Source organism: Lygodium microphyllum, chromosome 9, assembly GCF_053477565.2.
Source record: "Lygodium microphyllum isolate KBCC chromosome 9, Lygodium_microphyllum_v1.1.10, whole genome shotgun sequence".
NCBI lineage: Eukaryota > Viridiplantae > Streptophyta > Polypodiopsida > Schizaeales > Lygodiaceae > Lygodium > Lygodium microphyllum.
In genome coordinates, this window is record NC_141143.1 from 89921899 (window position 1) to 89936934 (window position 15036).

The 15036-nt window shown below is 42.0% G+C and overlaps 1 protein-coding gene across 3 annotated transcripts; it reads left to right on the forward strand.

The window, feature by feature from the left end:
- The first annotated feature begins 8192 nt into the window (after positions 1–8192).
- LOC148031273 (uncharacterized) lies at positions 8193–12055 on the forward strand. Of its 3 annotated transcripts, XM_087684791.1 has the most exons (6): positions 8193–8676; positions 9164–9241; positions 9412–9623; positions 9735–9996; positions 10111–10195; positions 10361–10537. In XM_087684791.1, the coding sequence occupies exons 1-6, from the start codon at positions 8422–8424 to the stop codon at positions 10393–10395; spliced, it is 927 nt and encodes a 308-aa protein (XP_087540917.1). In that variant the 5' UTR covers positions 8193–8421; the 3' UTR covers positions 10396–10537. The 3 variants fall into 3 exon arrangements, with proteins under 3 accessions (XP_087540917.1, XP_087540915.1, XP_087540916.1); XM_087684789.1 differs by lacking the exon at positions 10111–10195 and having other exon boundaries at positions 8204–8676; positions 10361–12055; XM_087684790.1 differs by lacking the exons at positions 9164–9241; positions 10111–10195 and having other exon boundaries at positions 8208–8676; positions 10361–12026.
- Positions 12056–15036: the final 2981 nt, after the last annotated feature.

The window sequence follows — 15036 nt, forward strand, 5'->3', positions numbered from 1 at the left end:
GAACACCAAAAATCTATTCCATGCTTCGCGACTCTGCAGGCCAGCATCGATATCCAACCTCCGAGGCATGCATCGCAGTCATAAACATAACCTGGAAGACCAAGAATCTATTCCATGCTTCGCGACTCTGTAGGCCACCATCGATAAGTAAGTAAGAAAATGTTCTTAACAGCCACATTTGCTCTACTTCTCCTCATTAAGTTTCCTTGAAAATATTTTATCTCGTTGGTTCTCTCTGATACCAACTGTAACGTTTCCACCTGTCCACTATAGGATACGTCTTAGCAACCCATCGGGAAGAGAGTCCAGAAAGCACCGCCTGGCATTTGCGATCTAGGTCTTCTCGAGTCTGCCCCACGAAGCGGAAGCATTCCGACCGTTCCCACTTAGGATCGACCTGAATCAAGGTTTCCCTAATGGTCAAGTCCCTCGGAGGTAACTAGCATCAAGCCCCAGACGAACTACTTTACGCAGAAACATCAAGGTCGAAGCGGATTTATACTGCACTTGGTTCAAGGAGAATGGAAAACGAAAGGGATGCAAAGCTCAAACTCTCTGCCTGTAAGACATAGTCCCATTCCGTTCCCCTAAAACAACATAAATCGGGACTCTAGCCTTCTAGATTCTAGGTCATCGTTACCTCGCTGCCAATTCCGTTGAGAAAAGTTCCCGGCCAACTGGGACCACCCTTCCGTAGGACGGACGCATGGTCACATCCACTGCACTTTCCTCAGGTTGCTTTAGTTATCTAATTACCTACCACGTTTAGTTTGACAAGCAAAAACGGCTTCCTTAATTAGCTAATTAATCATCGGTTCCTTCACGTAACTTAAGCACTGACATAGAAAAACAATGTCAAATAAGTTCCTTTTCAACAATTGATCTTATTTATCAGTCTTTGGAATACATCATATAATCCAGCCCGAAGGTTATTCCATAATCCGCCCGAAGGCTAATCCATAATCTGCCCGAAGGCAATTCCAACAATCCTCAGGGATCACTATTCCAAGTTTCTGCCCATAGACTAGTATGCGGGCCTCGAGATCCAATCTCGAGTCACGTCGACCTCTTGTGCAGGGCCCGGAGGCAAGGGATTTAGGGCCAGAGCCTCCCCTGGCACCCAAGCATCCTCCTGCTCCAAGTAGCACCCACGGAGAGACCTCTCGCGGCAGGTTTGGTCCACGTACCTGGCGCGGCTAACAACCCCCTTGGATAGGGTTAGGCAGACAGTTGGGGGTAACTAATGCTGCCTCTCTCTCTAGGCCTTCAACCTGAAGCATTAATTATTTTTCCAGCTTTAGTTCCTTGAGCAAAGAAGTACAAACAGTGCTCCTAACTATACAAACACAATCAATGCAGTGGTCGTTGGTACGGCCAACTGCTAAGGTGTGAATCCTTCTCTCCAAATGCATCCAGCATTCGATCCGGGATCGATTGTGACTTGGCAAGATCCCAAGGGTTTCGTTGCTTGATTATCCCTTTTCCTTGGGTAGGGTTTATACCCTGTTAACCCAAATTAACAAACACCTTAGGTTCCTTATATTAAGGTCAATAAATCTTGGACAACCCCATTGTCTTATCTTGATTGGTCAATTGCTTGCTAGGCAATTCATAATTTCCCTAACTTGGCAAATCAGCCCAAGGAAGGGTGATGTAACAGGATGACTACTCATCCTCTTGTAAATTAGACTTGCACTTAGAACTCACGAAACTTGTTCTAAGGAGTAGCAATACCATTTTGTGATTTAGACACAAACCATGTGACGTTGCAACTTGTTGCACGAGACAAGTGTCGCACCTATCTTGTGGGATCATTTCTCCCATCGCACGGTATTCCTTGGTCAAGAATACCTTTGGTCAAGATGTAGGGTTTGGGAGTTATCTAGACCCAACCCAACCCTAACCCTGCTAGGCCGATAATGCTTAGCCCTACGGTTTCTAATTTCCTTGCGATACTCTAGTATTAGGCCAATTGATCCTTAGGGTAAGAACCCTAGATCATTCTTGCATGGGCGTTTGACTAACCCTAACATTCCGTGAATGTGGGTAGGACCTTTGAGGTCAGAAATATTGAGTCGGTTTTCCGAGTGCGATACTAGGCAGAATTTTATCGCGGCTTAGCTCTACCTAGCACATTGAGGTGAATCATCTTTTGGGTTACACCATTACAAGCGATTTACCTAATCGATCTTATTGTCTTGTGACAAGAGGTGATCTTTTCTTAGAGATGCAAATACTTTTCCTAAAAGATGTAAATAATTGCAAGATATAACATTCCATGTAAATGTGCGATTCATAGACTTTTTCCTTCTATGCAACTATAAGATGTACAATGACCGTTTCTTTTCCTTGCCTAAACTATAATGATTGACAATTTAGGGCTAACTCGTGTAAACCCTACGTTGATTTACATCAAGAACTATGCCCATAAACCCTTTGCTTAATGCATTGAATTCAAGCTTTAATATGAAATGCATCCTTTTCTAAATACAAACTTCGATAAAAGAACTCCATGCATGAGCGAATACCATGAGTCCGGCATTTAATTAATCCCTCCTTTAGCACTTAACCTGACTTAAAATGCAACCATCTTCGCATGCAATTTTCCATGCATTGCGACCATTTGGACATCATTCAATGGGCGTCTATGACGATTTTATACGCGAAACACAGTTAGGAGATTATTACCTAAATGCATTATGCACTGTTCTTTTTCGCAAGGCAATCAAGGATGCATTTAGACAAATCCACCTTTTAACTTATGCAATATGCGTTTAGGATTGCAACTTGGAAGTGCAAGCAATTTCAAATGCACATCATGCAACTAAATCTTGTAAATCGGCGAGCAATTAAAATTTCCAAATGTGATTAAACTTGCCTACGAGAATTGGATATGCCTAGTGCATTCTTTTCATGCGGAATCAATTTTTAAGAACCTAGGCATTGAGGTTTGGGGTGTTGTCCACACGCGAACTCGGAGTAGAAGCTCCCGCGTGTGTGCCTCGCGTGTTTAGCTTTGGAGCCATTTATGCAGTGCATTTTATCGCAGCAACTCCCCTTGGGTCACTTCCGCATAGTGTCCAAGCCTGGATCCGATATGCAGAAGTGACACGAGCCTTGGAGAGGGGATTTTAAGGAAACCGGGGAAACACGGGGGAACCAGGCTTATGGAAGCCTTTAGTGGAAGCTTCCAAATAAGCTTCTAAGCTTTTGTAACAGTTTGAATGACATGGAGGAGGGGAAATGATTGGGAGGGTGAAGGCAATGATGAGGGAGATGAAGATGATAGTAATGATAATTATGGTGATGATGGTGATGGCAGGTGGAGGCGAGGCGGCCTGGCGCGGCAGCAATGTGGCGTGGCGGCTCTTCATGGTAGCACGACAGCTCCCTCTCCCTTCCTTCCCCAAGCTTAAGGGGGAGGTTATATAGAATAAGGAGGGAGGGGATAGCCACACACGTGGCTATTGCATGCTCCCTTTCCTCATGCTTCCTACTCAAGCCCTCTCACACTCCCTCTCCCCGCCATACATTGGTTGAGGGGGAGGGGTTATTAATAAAAAAAAATTGCCACAATTTTAACCATTATCCCCTTTTTTCCCCGTGGAGGGTGTTCGTGTGTGGGCTTGTGGTTTCAAGCCACGGTCTTCCATACACGACACGTAGCCGGAATTTATTAATGCACGCGGAGGGAGCACTTAGCCACCAACATTTATCGATGCGGGAGATTATTTTGAACTGCTTTTTGCGCGTGGTGTGCGGGGTCTAAAATCATTAATATTTCGTGCGGAAATATTACAAACTCGGGTGACTTAATTTGCTTGAGAAGGAACTTCTTCTCTTGCATGTCAGCATTCATGGGTGCAGAAGGTGCCTGACAATCAAGTCATACCACTTAGGTTATTTAGGATATGTCTATGATCCGAACATTAATCAATCATGCATCATTAAGAAGTTTTGCTTTGATACCAACTGTAACGTGCCCGCTCCTCAAATCGTAGGACACGTCTTAGCAGTCCATCGAGAGATATATCCAGAAGATGCCGCTCGGCACTCCCAAGAAATGACATGGGGTTTGCCAACTAGGGTCTCTCGAGTCTGGCCCGCAACGAAACTGATCCGGCCGTTCCCACTAGGATCGACCTGAAGATCGGGTTCCTACTCAACATTGTCTAAGGTCATAGACCGACTTTTTCCTAACATTTCCTGTTAACATCTCCTTTAAGGAAAGCTCTCCGCTAACCGAGACCACCCTTCTGTGGGATAGACCCATTGGTCACATCCACCACGCTTCCCTCGAGGGTTGTTTTAGTTATCTAATTACCTACCACGTTATGCTTGACACACAAAAGCAACTTCCTTAGTTAACCCGTTAGTCATAGGTTCCTTTACGTAATTTAGGCCACAGACACGAAGACAGGTTAAAACAAGATCAAACACTTCCTTAACTTATCTTCGGATTAATGTGTGTCTCATGCCCATACAAGAGAATTAAGTGCTCCTTTCTGCCTCCGTAGAAAAATCCTTCCGTCTTTCGGCAATAAAACCCGAAGGTTTATCCTTCCAAGATTCCACCTTGTAACTAGTATCAAGGCCTCGAGATCCCATCTCGAGTCACGTAGAACACTTGTGTAGGGCCCGGAGGCATTGGGATTTATGGCTAGAGCCCCCACTGGCACCCAAACGTCCTCCCACGCCAAGTGATTTCCATGGAGAGACCTCTCGCGACGGGTTCGGTCCACATTCTCGGCGCGAATTCATAACCCCCTTGGTTAGGGCTTGGTGGCTTGCGGGGGGTAGCTAGCGCCATCCTTCCTTAATTAATCCTTTTATGAATCCATCACAACTAAGGCAAAACAAGCCTATCATTTCCAATCAAGAAAATATCATTTTCTACATCAAGCAATCACTTTGCTTATAAACCACTTGTCCTTAGTAGGATCTCCTCTTACCAAGGCAACTAGCCAATTCACTTAGAAATATCATTTTCAAAACACCCAGGCATAAGCCTTGATCAACATTCCATTTAGAGTCAGCTTACTAGCCTAGCTTAAACTAGGAGGATATCCACTTCCAATATTCTAAGACAAGATCATTAAAAACAACTTACTAGCATGTGTGTTCAATCACTCAACTTCTTTTGAATCTCTCTTCCCCTTGGGTTTTATCCTAGGGTTCAGTGAATCCTCGATTCTTTGCACGTCTTTTAACATACCTGGTAATCTTTAAAACACATTAAATATATTGCAAGACTTGTCATACATTCTTTCCATCCTCTCTTAGTGCGATGCTATGCAGAATTTTGCCATCAAACTCATCTCCTGTGCACAAGTGTCGTTCAATAAACTGACACAATCTACGATCCTTAACTCCCTTCACATTTAGTCGATGACTTTTTTAATCTTAATATGCATGTATTTGTGTGGCTTAAGTACATGAAAGCCTAAATTTCCCATGCATTTGTGCATTTGCATGCTACGAACGGGAGCTATCATTTCATGTGTTTATTGTAAATACGAGTGCAAACCATGAATCCTAGATAACTGTTCATGTACTAAATTGTGTGGAAGCCTATTATTTTATGTGAAATATTGCAAAAACCCTATCATTTCATGTGTGTAAACCTATGCCGAAATCCATTTCTCATTATTTCATGCATGCAACCCTATCATGTAAGTCTATTCTCATGTTTCCTTAAATGAATGTAAGATCTTAAAATACGTAAGCATAGGGTCTAGATCCTTAAAAAACTTGGTTTTAATTTGGGGACGGAGGGACATTTGGTGTGTTGGCCGCTTCACTTGGATGGTCTTAACCTTCGAATCTCTTCTTCTTCTTCTTTCACTAACTCCTTTCTTCTCCTCCTCTTCTCACTCTCTCCTCCTCCTCTTCTCTCTCTTCCTTCTTTCTCTTCTCTCCTTCTCTTTCCCTCTCCTTCTTTTTCCCTTCTTCTCTCCTCCTCTTCTCTCTCTCTCTCTTCGTCCTCTTCTCTCTCTTCCTTCTTTCTCTTCTCTCCTTCTCTTCCACTACTCTCTCTTCTCTTTCCCTCTCCTTCTTCCCTTCTTCTCTCCTCCTCTTCTCTCTCTCTCTTCCTCCTCTTCTCTCTCTTTCTTCTTTCTCTTCTCTCCTTCTCTTCCACTACTTTCTCTCTTCCCTCTTCTCCTTCTTCTTCTCCTTCTCTCTTCTCTCTTCTCTCATCTCTCACTTCTCTCCCTCTTCTCTCCTTCTTCCCTTCTTCTTCTTTTCTTCTCTCTCTCCCTCTTCTCTCCTCCCTCTTTTCTCCTCCTTCTCTTCTTCTCTCTCTCCTTGTCTTTTTCTCTCCTCGTATATCTCTTCTTCTTCTCCCTCTTTTCTTCTCCTTCTCTTCTTCTCTCTCTCCTTCTCTTCTTCTCTCCTCCTCTATCTCTTCTTCTTCTCCCTTCTCTTCACTGAGCCTACGGGGACTACTAATCGGACATAGAAAGGGGCTACTGATCGAATCACAGGGGGGGGGGGTGTAGTTCGCCAGTAGGTCAGGGGGGAGGGTGGCTTTGCATAGGCGATGGAGGGGGGAAAAGGACTTCTGCAGCAACGGCAATGGGGGGGGGGGGGGGACTCCGATGACGAGGAGGAGGGTGGCCGCCACCTCTGGAGGAGGGGGGGGGGGGAGGTTTTATAGGGGGGGTTGTTGCCACTTGCAACCTGCATGCGCCCCCCAACTCCCACACGTCCCCCCCCCTCTCTCTCTCTCCCCGCCATGCCATGGCAGGGGGAGAGAGAGGGAGAGAATTTTTTTTAAAAAAAATTAAGGGGGGTGGCTGTTCCTATGGAGGAGGCCCAGGGGAGCACGGGGAAAAAAAAGCAAAAGAGACATTACACTTTTTGTGTTTTTTCTATGCTTTATATGTGTATGTGCACTTGTATATATATGTGATTTATGTGTATATATGTGTGTGTGTGTGTTTTTAATACATGCATACCTATTAATGTTGTCTCTTAAATGTGTATTCTCTCTCTCTCTCTCTCTCATCATTTTTATTTTCACTCCTTTCTTTTTCCTCCTATCTCTCATCTTTCTTCACCTCATGTGTGTGCATATGTGCATCTATGTGTGTGTATGCATTGCATGTATATGTTTGTGTGTAGATGTGTCTCTATATATGTGTGTGTGTAGATGTTTGTAGTATGGTTTTATAAGTGTGTATCCATTCTTTCTCCTTTACTCTTTGTCTTATTGTTTTCCTTAGTCATATATATTTGTATATATGTATACATATGCACATGTGCTTGGACATATTTATGCATGTATACATGTGTACGTGTGTAAATATTATTCATGTATTTTTATTGTTTGTGTATTTATGCATGGTTTTAGAGTATGTATACACTGTATGAATATATTTAACTATTAATATTATTATCTCATCCTATATGCTCAATAAGAAAACAAATTCAACTCTTCTTTTATAGGGTATGTGAGCTTGTGGATGTTTCTAGAGTATATACACATTACATCCACATGTTCAACTATTAAAATGTCATTAGGCGCTCCGCGCCTAGACTCGCTGGGCGCGATTTTTGGGGGGGGTGGGTGCTGGATGCGTGGCACCCGTCCCCATGTTCTCTTTTTTTTTGTGGGGGAGGTGGGGGGCTGCCACATGGCACCCGCCCCCACCTCTCCTTGATTTTTTTTTGTGGGGGAGGTGGGGGCTGCCAAGTGGCACCCACCCCCCACCTCTCCTTAACTAATAGTATAGATATCTTTCATATCTCTAATTTAAAAGAGAATTCATCTCTCTATTTTGGATAAGGAGAGAGAGACAACTTATCTTTCCCATCTGGATGATCATATCCTATGTTCAATTGAGAGAGAGAGAGAGAGAGAGAGAGAGAGAGAGAGGCAAACTTGGCGAGCTATCCTTGAATCAATTTTACACGTAACTTTTTCTTTTGCAAAGTGCAAGGTTTTGAACTTTCTTTAGAAAATATGTCAATATGTTTTTTTTGTAAAGTGCAAGGTTCTTTTCAACTTTCTTTTAGAAAATTTCAAAGTCATTTTCGAAGTATTCGCAATTCTAAATATAGAAAATTTCAAAGTCCTTTTCGAAGTCTTTGCAATTCGTTTTGCTGCGTCGAACTTTGGTTTTTCATTTGGATAAACTTCTCCCAACCAACCTTAGTTGAACAAACAAAACAGTTACGTGTAAAACATGTGAATTCATTCAAGGATCGCTCGCCAAGTTTGCCTCTCTCTCTCTCTCTCTCTCTCTCTCTCTCTCTCTCTGTGTCGTGTCTGTGTGATGCAGACTGCTTTCATAAACTGAAGTGCGATGGCCGCGTCTTCCTCGTGTAAGGCGCACCTGCGTGCCGCACTACCCAACCTCCCTCAGCAGCCCCGCAGCCCCGCTAGGGCTGCTCCCAGCCTTGCCCATCTTCAGCGTCATGGCTGCCCGTGCCCTCGCGCTCGCCGTCGCTGTTGCGGCGCTGCCCATCAGAGCCGCCCTGCTCCCTCCACCGCCCAGGCTGCCCGGATCACCAGGGGGGCCTCCTGTCACCTCCCCGCGAGTGCAGCTCGATGACGGCCGCTTCCTCGCCTACACGGAGTCAGGCTATTCGCCTCGGCACCTCGCGCATCACAAAGTCGTGTTTGTGCATGGATTTTACGGCACCAAAGAGTCTGTGCCGAATTTCTCACAGGTGATCCAACATAAAATCACCTGCTCTTCATGGATTTAACATGTTTCCACCACGAAATCATTTGTCTTTCATTGGCCGTTTATTATATTTCTGCACTGTCTCCATGATGGGCATGAACATGTAATCCAATCTTCATCTCATGTTTCCTTATCTGACTGGTGTTTTGATGTCCTTTCTGCTATCCCCATGATAGACATAAACACGTTATCCAAGCTGGACCTCATTTTCCCTTACTAGATTGGAATTTTTGATGGTTTTTGCACTATCTCCAAGATGGACCTAAACATGTAATCCAACATTAACTTCCCTCCTTTTTCGGGACCTTTTTTAAACTATCTCCATGATTGACCTAAGCATATATAATCCAATGCTCCCTTACTTGACTGTTTCTTTTAAGGTTTTGAACACCATCTAATGATAGACCTAAACATGTACTAATGTTCCTTTACTTGGCTGGTTTTTTGATTCCACATGTGGCAATCCTTAGATGTTACTGGATGACATTCTCAAGCTGAAACATGGTTCATCAATTACCTGTTACTGCAGAATTGCCAATGTGATGACGGCAAGAATTACCACTATTGCTTGATTGATCAGTTTGTTGGCACACATAACATTTTATCTGCTCAATTGGACAATCAATATGTCATTTGAACATGGTTTAGCACTTCTGATTTTCCTTGTCTCGACTAATCTTGATGTTTGCCTTTCCATGGTATTTGGCTGTGAATGCAGGACCTGCTCAGTGAGCATCGCATACTTGTTGTCAGCTTTGACAGAGCTGGATACGGAGAGAGCGACCCAAATCCACACCGTAGTATCAAGAGTGAAGCATATGACATAGAACAATTAGCAGATAAGCTCCAGCTTGGGTCAAAGTTCTATGTTGTAGGCCAGTCTATTGGAGGCTATGCTGCATGGGGATGTATCAAATACATTCCACACAGGTTATCATACGTTAGAAAAAGGGCCAATTCATGATTTTTGTCTATGCTGGAATTCCACAGTAACAGATTAAGGTAATGCGTTTCTGTAATCAAGCATTATCATTTTTGCAGGCTACTTGGAGTGGGAATGATAGTCCCAGTCGCAAATTTCTGGTGGGCTGGTGTGAGTCCTGAAGAGTTCAAGCAGGGAATGTCCACACAAGTGCCTGGAGACCGCTGGTTCTTAACAGTGACCCACTACTTGCCATGGCTTTCATATTGGTGGATGACACAGCGCCTCTTCCCGACGCCCACTGCTGTGCAACTGAGAGTTGATGTGTTATGTGCATCAGATCGTGAAGCATTGCAGCGTTACAGGGCCTTCATGATAGAGGTTATAAAAAATCCTGTAGTGTTATACATTTAAATGACTATTGTTGGTGCTGATAACTGCCCTTAAATGCACGAAACACCATGTGCATGAGTCAATTTACATCGTCTTATGCAGTGCAAGAATCTTGGTATAGTATCATGTTTTATAACCAAGCTTGGTAGTGAAGCCATTCAAGTCTATTTCATCACCAGCAAGATGGGTAGGTATAATCCTTGAATAATAAAGGATTGACACAAAAATCATAATTAGTTGAGCTTATCTGGTGTCATGCATCAACATTACTAAAATGGATTTTACATCTGCTGTTTGAAGATAACATGGTTACAGTGATTTGGCTTACATTGTCATTTAAAACTATTTGCAGATTGGGAAGAAGGCAACTCAGCAAGGCATTGCTGAGTCACTGGTCAGGGATGTGGTGATCATGTTTGGCAAGTGGGAGTTTGATCCAGGTGATCTGCAGGACCCAACTGACTTCTCTGTGCATATCTGGCAAGGGGATGAAGACTACCTGGTCCCCCTGGTGCTGCAGCGCTACATTCATCGGAGGGCACCATGGATTCACTATACTGAGCTGAAAGGGCAAGGCCATGTCTTGAGAGGGGTTGATGGGTTTTTTGACAATGTTTTGAAGACATTGATTGAAAAGGAAGATGTCCCTGCCCAACAGGTCGTGTGATCACAAATGTAGGCACATGCGTGCAGACACAGAGACCCTGCTATTATTTTTGGGCCCACAGGGGTTTTTGGTGTGTGTGTACCTGCAAAAAAAAGGGATTAAATTGATTTGAGTCAGCCAACAAGATATATCTTGTACTAGTAAGATACTTGTCTCAAGCAGAGTCTGCATAACATGTAAAGCCAATACACATTGTAAGCAGACTCTGCCTTTGAAACAGACACTCATTGGGCTTGTATAAGGACGAACAATACCAGGATGTGTTGAATGATATACATTTGTTCTCTCAAAAGGAGCTATTGCAAGATTAAAGATTGTCCACAGCTTGTGCAAAGGTTGAAACATGCCTCTCTCATAAAACTTGAACAGGCAGAGAAGACAAAAACAGAACATAGGTATCACATTGTCTTTCTGAAGGATTGTGAATTTGGTTTCCGACATTGATTTTTGCAAAAGATATGTCCCCCTTTCGTTTCACATCAAAGAAAGCACAAATTCTGTAATTCAGAAAAGCAAGTGTTTTGTAATAAATGAGTACGTGGGTACTGCTTTTATAGGCCTACAGCACAATACTCTGGACAAACTATCTAAGACCAAGGGAAGGACCAACACTCACATGAGGCATTCCTAAAGAGGTTGATGTGGATGTGAAAGAGTGGGAAATTTTTCAAACACCAGCAAATTATGAGCCCCCGTGTTGGGGAGTGTCGCAAGGCAAAGCAAAGTGATACATAGCCTTTGTTCATGATGGCAGAGGTGGAAGAGCTAAGGGTATCCTTTCATCATGCTTCAAGGGCCAACAACAACATATCGATAAGGAGAGTTGGAATACGTTTTTTTTTGTTCCTCTATTTTGGTTCACTCAGCTAGCATTGATAAATAGATTGGAAGCTTTTGTGGAGGAGCACCATTAGTGTGTAAGGTGGCAAAGTATACATATTTAACTATAGATGAGACATCTAAATTGGTTTCTGCATGATTTCCTTTGGAGGGTACAAGGCACATGGTTCCAAATGTGCAAACAACTCCTAGCAATCTGTGTCCCTCAAAGTAGAGGAGGTTGTGTTGTTAGATAAAGAGATAAATTAAGCAAGGCTAATAATGAGTGCATTGACCATGCTTGTCTATTGTAAGAAGAAATTATCTGCATGAGACTATAGTTGTCCTCGATGAGACCCACATTTTTTGGGTTTCAGGAGTGGAATAAAAGAAGACAAGGATTGCCTATGCTATGAACCTATGTGATTTTCCAAGATGCTCATGTCCCGATTCTGCTTTATGAGAGTCAAAGAAGAAGCCCTACATACCTTATGTTCATTAGGATTCTTGGATTGGAGCCCTTGATTCATAACTTTATGTATCAAGCATCTCTAGCAAAGTTGGAAATCACCCAAGAAATATCACGGCATCACAATGTTCCTTCAATGGGTACTATGTAGGTCATGATTTGTATTTGAAAGAGAAACTTAGATTTGATGTGGTAAGCATGTGATGTATTCCAAATTTTGGTCTAGTTGGGCTTAATGGATTTTGAAGGGAAAGAATATACTAAACTTTTTTATGTCCTATTTCTAGCCTATATATGTATTGGTTATGATAGACTAATATATTAGGTTGTGTGAGGTTATGAATGCATTCCTTTTAATGAAAATATATACAATTTCATATATCCTTCTAGCATATGTGTATGCATTTGGCATGTATAGAACTATAAATGTGCTATTCTTAAAAAGGTGTGGTGTAAAGATAGTCTTTCTTGCATCAATTCATGTGCATGATTGGTCAAGTCATGCTTGATTTCTTAAGTTGCTCACTCCACATTTGCTTTATATATAGTAATCCTTTTAGATGAAAACAATGAAGAATGATATGAAGTTTTCAGCTTTCCAACTATTGTTTGGGAAGGAGCCTCTTTGAGTTCAAGTTCCTCCTTTGACATTTTTAATGGCAATGTACAATGGGAATAGGTATGCATCTCAAGAGAGAGACTTTTGTAGCTACAAGAGATGCACTTGCACAAGAATGTAGCTTTATAATATTATCAAAGAGTATAACATAGAAAGAGTGAAAGGATGATCAAGAATACAAAGATGACGATATAAAACAAAGTAGTTTGGTGATGATGTAAAATAGTAACGTAGACCTTATATTTTAAAGGAGTTTCAAGTGAGATAGGAAGGACTATTCAAAGTTATGACGAAGTATAGTGATGGCACTTATTAGCTTGTAGATCTAGATGGGAAGTTTCATAAGATAATGATAAATGAGTATACATGGAAGAAGTATGAATTCAAAATTGTGACAATGCCAAAAGACATATGGTTGAGGCAAGAAGAAACTGTGGAGACACCTTCTTTAGAAGATAAGGAAGGTTCCCTTGGTTATCCTACTGCTAGGACTTTTTGCCCAATGATCATGAAAGATCCATTAGACAAAGGGTTGGCTAACTATATGAGGCTTTTTATAAGGATCTACGTGGATTTGAGGATGGGACAATGACAAATGGAGTAGCCATAGCACTTTTTACCCAATGATCATGAAGGCTCGATTAGCTAACTATATGAGGCTTTTCCTAAGGACCTAGTTGTGTTTAAGGGTGGGACAATGACAAATGGACTAGCTACAGCATAGATGGGTGTTGAGATATTGGCTATCACACCTAGCTTAGCCTCTTTGTATGGAGCAATGTGGGCTCAAGATGCAAAATCCCATATGCACTTGGTGGAAAGTGTAGCATAGTCTATTCCTATAAAGCATTGTACTTGCTCTCTATTTTAATGCAATCTCATAGTACTTTTGTACTTCCAGAAAAGTGTCTATGTCATTTTCAACACAAAATATTGTGTTTATGAGTCCAAGCTTCCATCTTGGAACCTAATTCACTTGTGTGACATTTGGTCTTGATATCTGTCACCTCATGAGCTTACTCTTCCTCTTTCAACCTCCATAGCCATGCTCTAGAGTTGACATTCTTTACATGGTATTAGAGGCCAATAGGGCATCGCCTAAGCTCAACTCAACTCAACTCCTCTCTTTACTCTCTCAATCTTTCTCAACCTCAATTCAACTCAGTGGCAACTCATGACTTCATCTTCAACTTCCACCTTGTGGCAGCCATAGCTAGCCCGTACCTACCTTGTTTCGAGCTTTCATATCTCACTCTGCATGCAATATTTCTCAGTGCTTCCTTTTTTGAGAATTATTTCCCTACTTCTAAAGCTTCTCTATGTCACTTTAGTTGCTAACATTGGTGGAGTATATGCCCAGCATTGCTAAAAAACCTGATCGTTGCCATTTTGCACCTACGCCTGGTCATACTAATGAATCTCCTTCTATGCACTGCAATATTGGCCATGATCATAGGGCAATGAAAGCACATCACCTAAGGCAATCCCAACTCAAATCTTGTCCAAAATGGTTCACTGTGTGAACCACACAGAGAGAAAAACAAGGCCCTTGTCGTGCAAACCCTAAAACTCCATAGCCAACTTACTTTTGAAACTTCATATTTCCTTCATTTTCTCTGTCTTGGCGCTGAATCCAAACCTCTACCACTTTGATCCATTGAAAATTAAAGTTTACAACGAGCATTTCCCATCAAATCAGCGAGGGGAGAAATCCAAGCATCAAAGCATCAAACTCAAGTGCCTGAAAGCATAGTATCTATTGATACTTATCAAGTGTTATTTAACACTACATTCCTTGTGTCTCTTAACACAATTCTACTACTCAAATCTGATAGTTTTTGTGCTGATTTTCTGCTCCAGCATAGGCAAAGACTCTCCAACTATTTAGTTCAAAGGGGTTGGGTTTCACACCTGGAAAACCCGCATCAAGCTCATTCTGATGAAGAAGGGTCTCTATGCCATTATCGATGGCAAGAGAAGAAGCCTCAAGATGCAGACCTTGCAGTTACTTGGAAAAAGAATGATGACAAAGCACGGGCTATTATTAAATTGGAATTGGATGACAGCTACATCCACCATGTGGATACCTATGAAACCTCTAATAATACATGGAAGAGATTAGACACTTTGTTTGGTGCACAATCAAAGTCATCTAAGTATGGATTACTAATTGAATTTTTCATGCTAGATATGAAATCAAACACATCTCTTGCAACTCACTTAAACTACATGAAAAGTCTCTTAACTCAACTTGCAAGAATTGATCTCAAGATGGATGAAGATATTTTATTGCTCTATTGCTAAAAGGCTTACCTCTTGACTATAATAATGTGTCAACTACATTGATCAACATGCCTAGTCCTAAACTAGCTAACATTAAAGCCTCCCTATTAGAAGAATAAAATAAGGTAAAATTCAAAGAAGAACCAAGCACCTCTAAAGATGAACAAATTT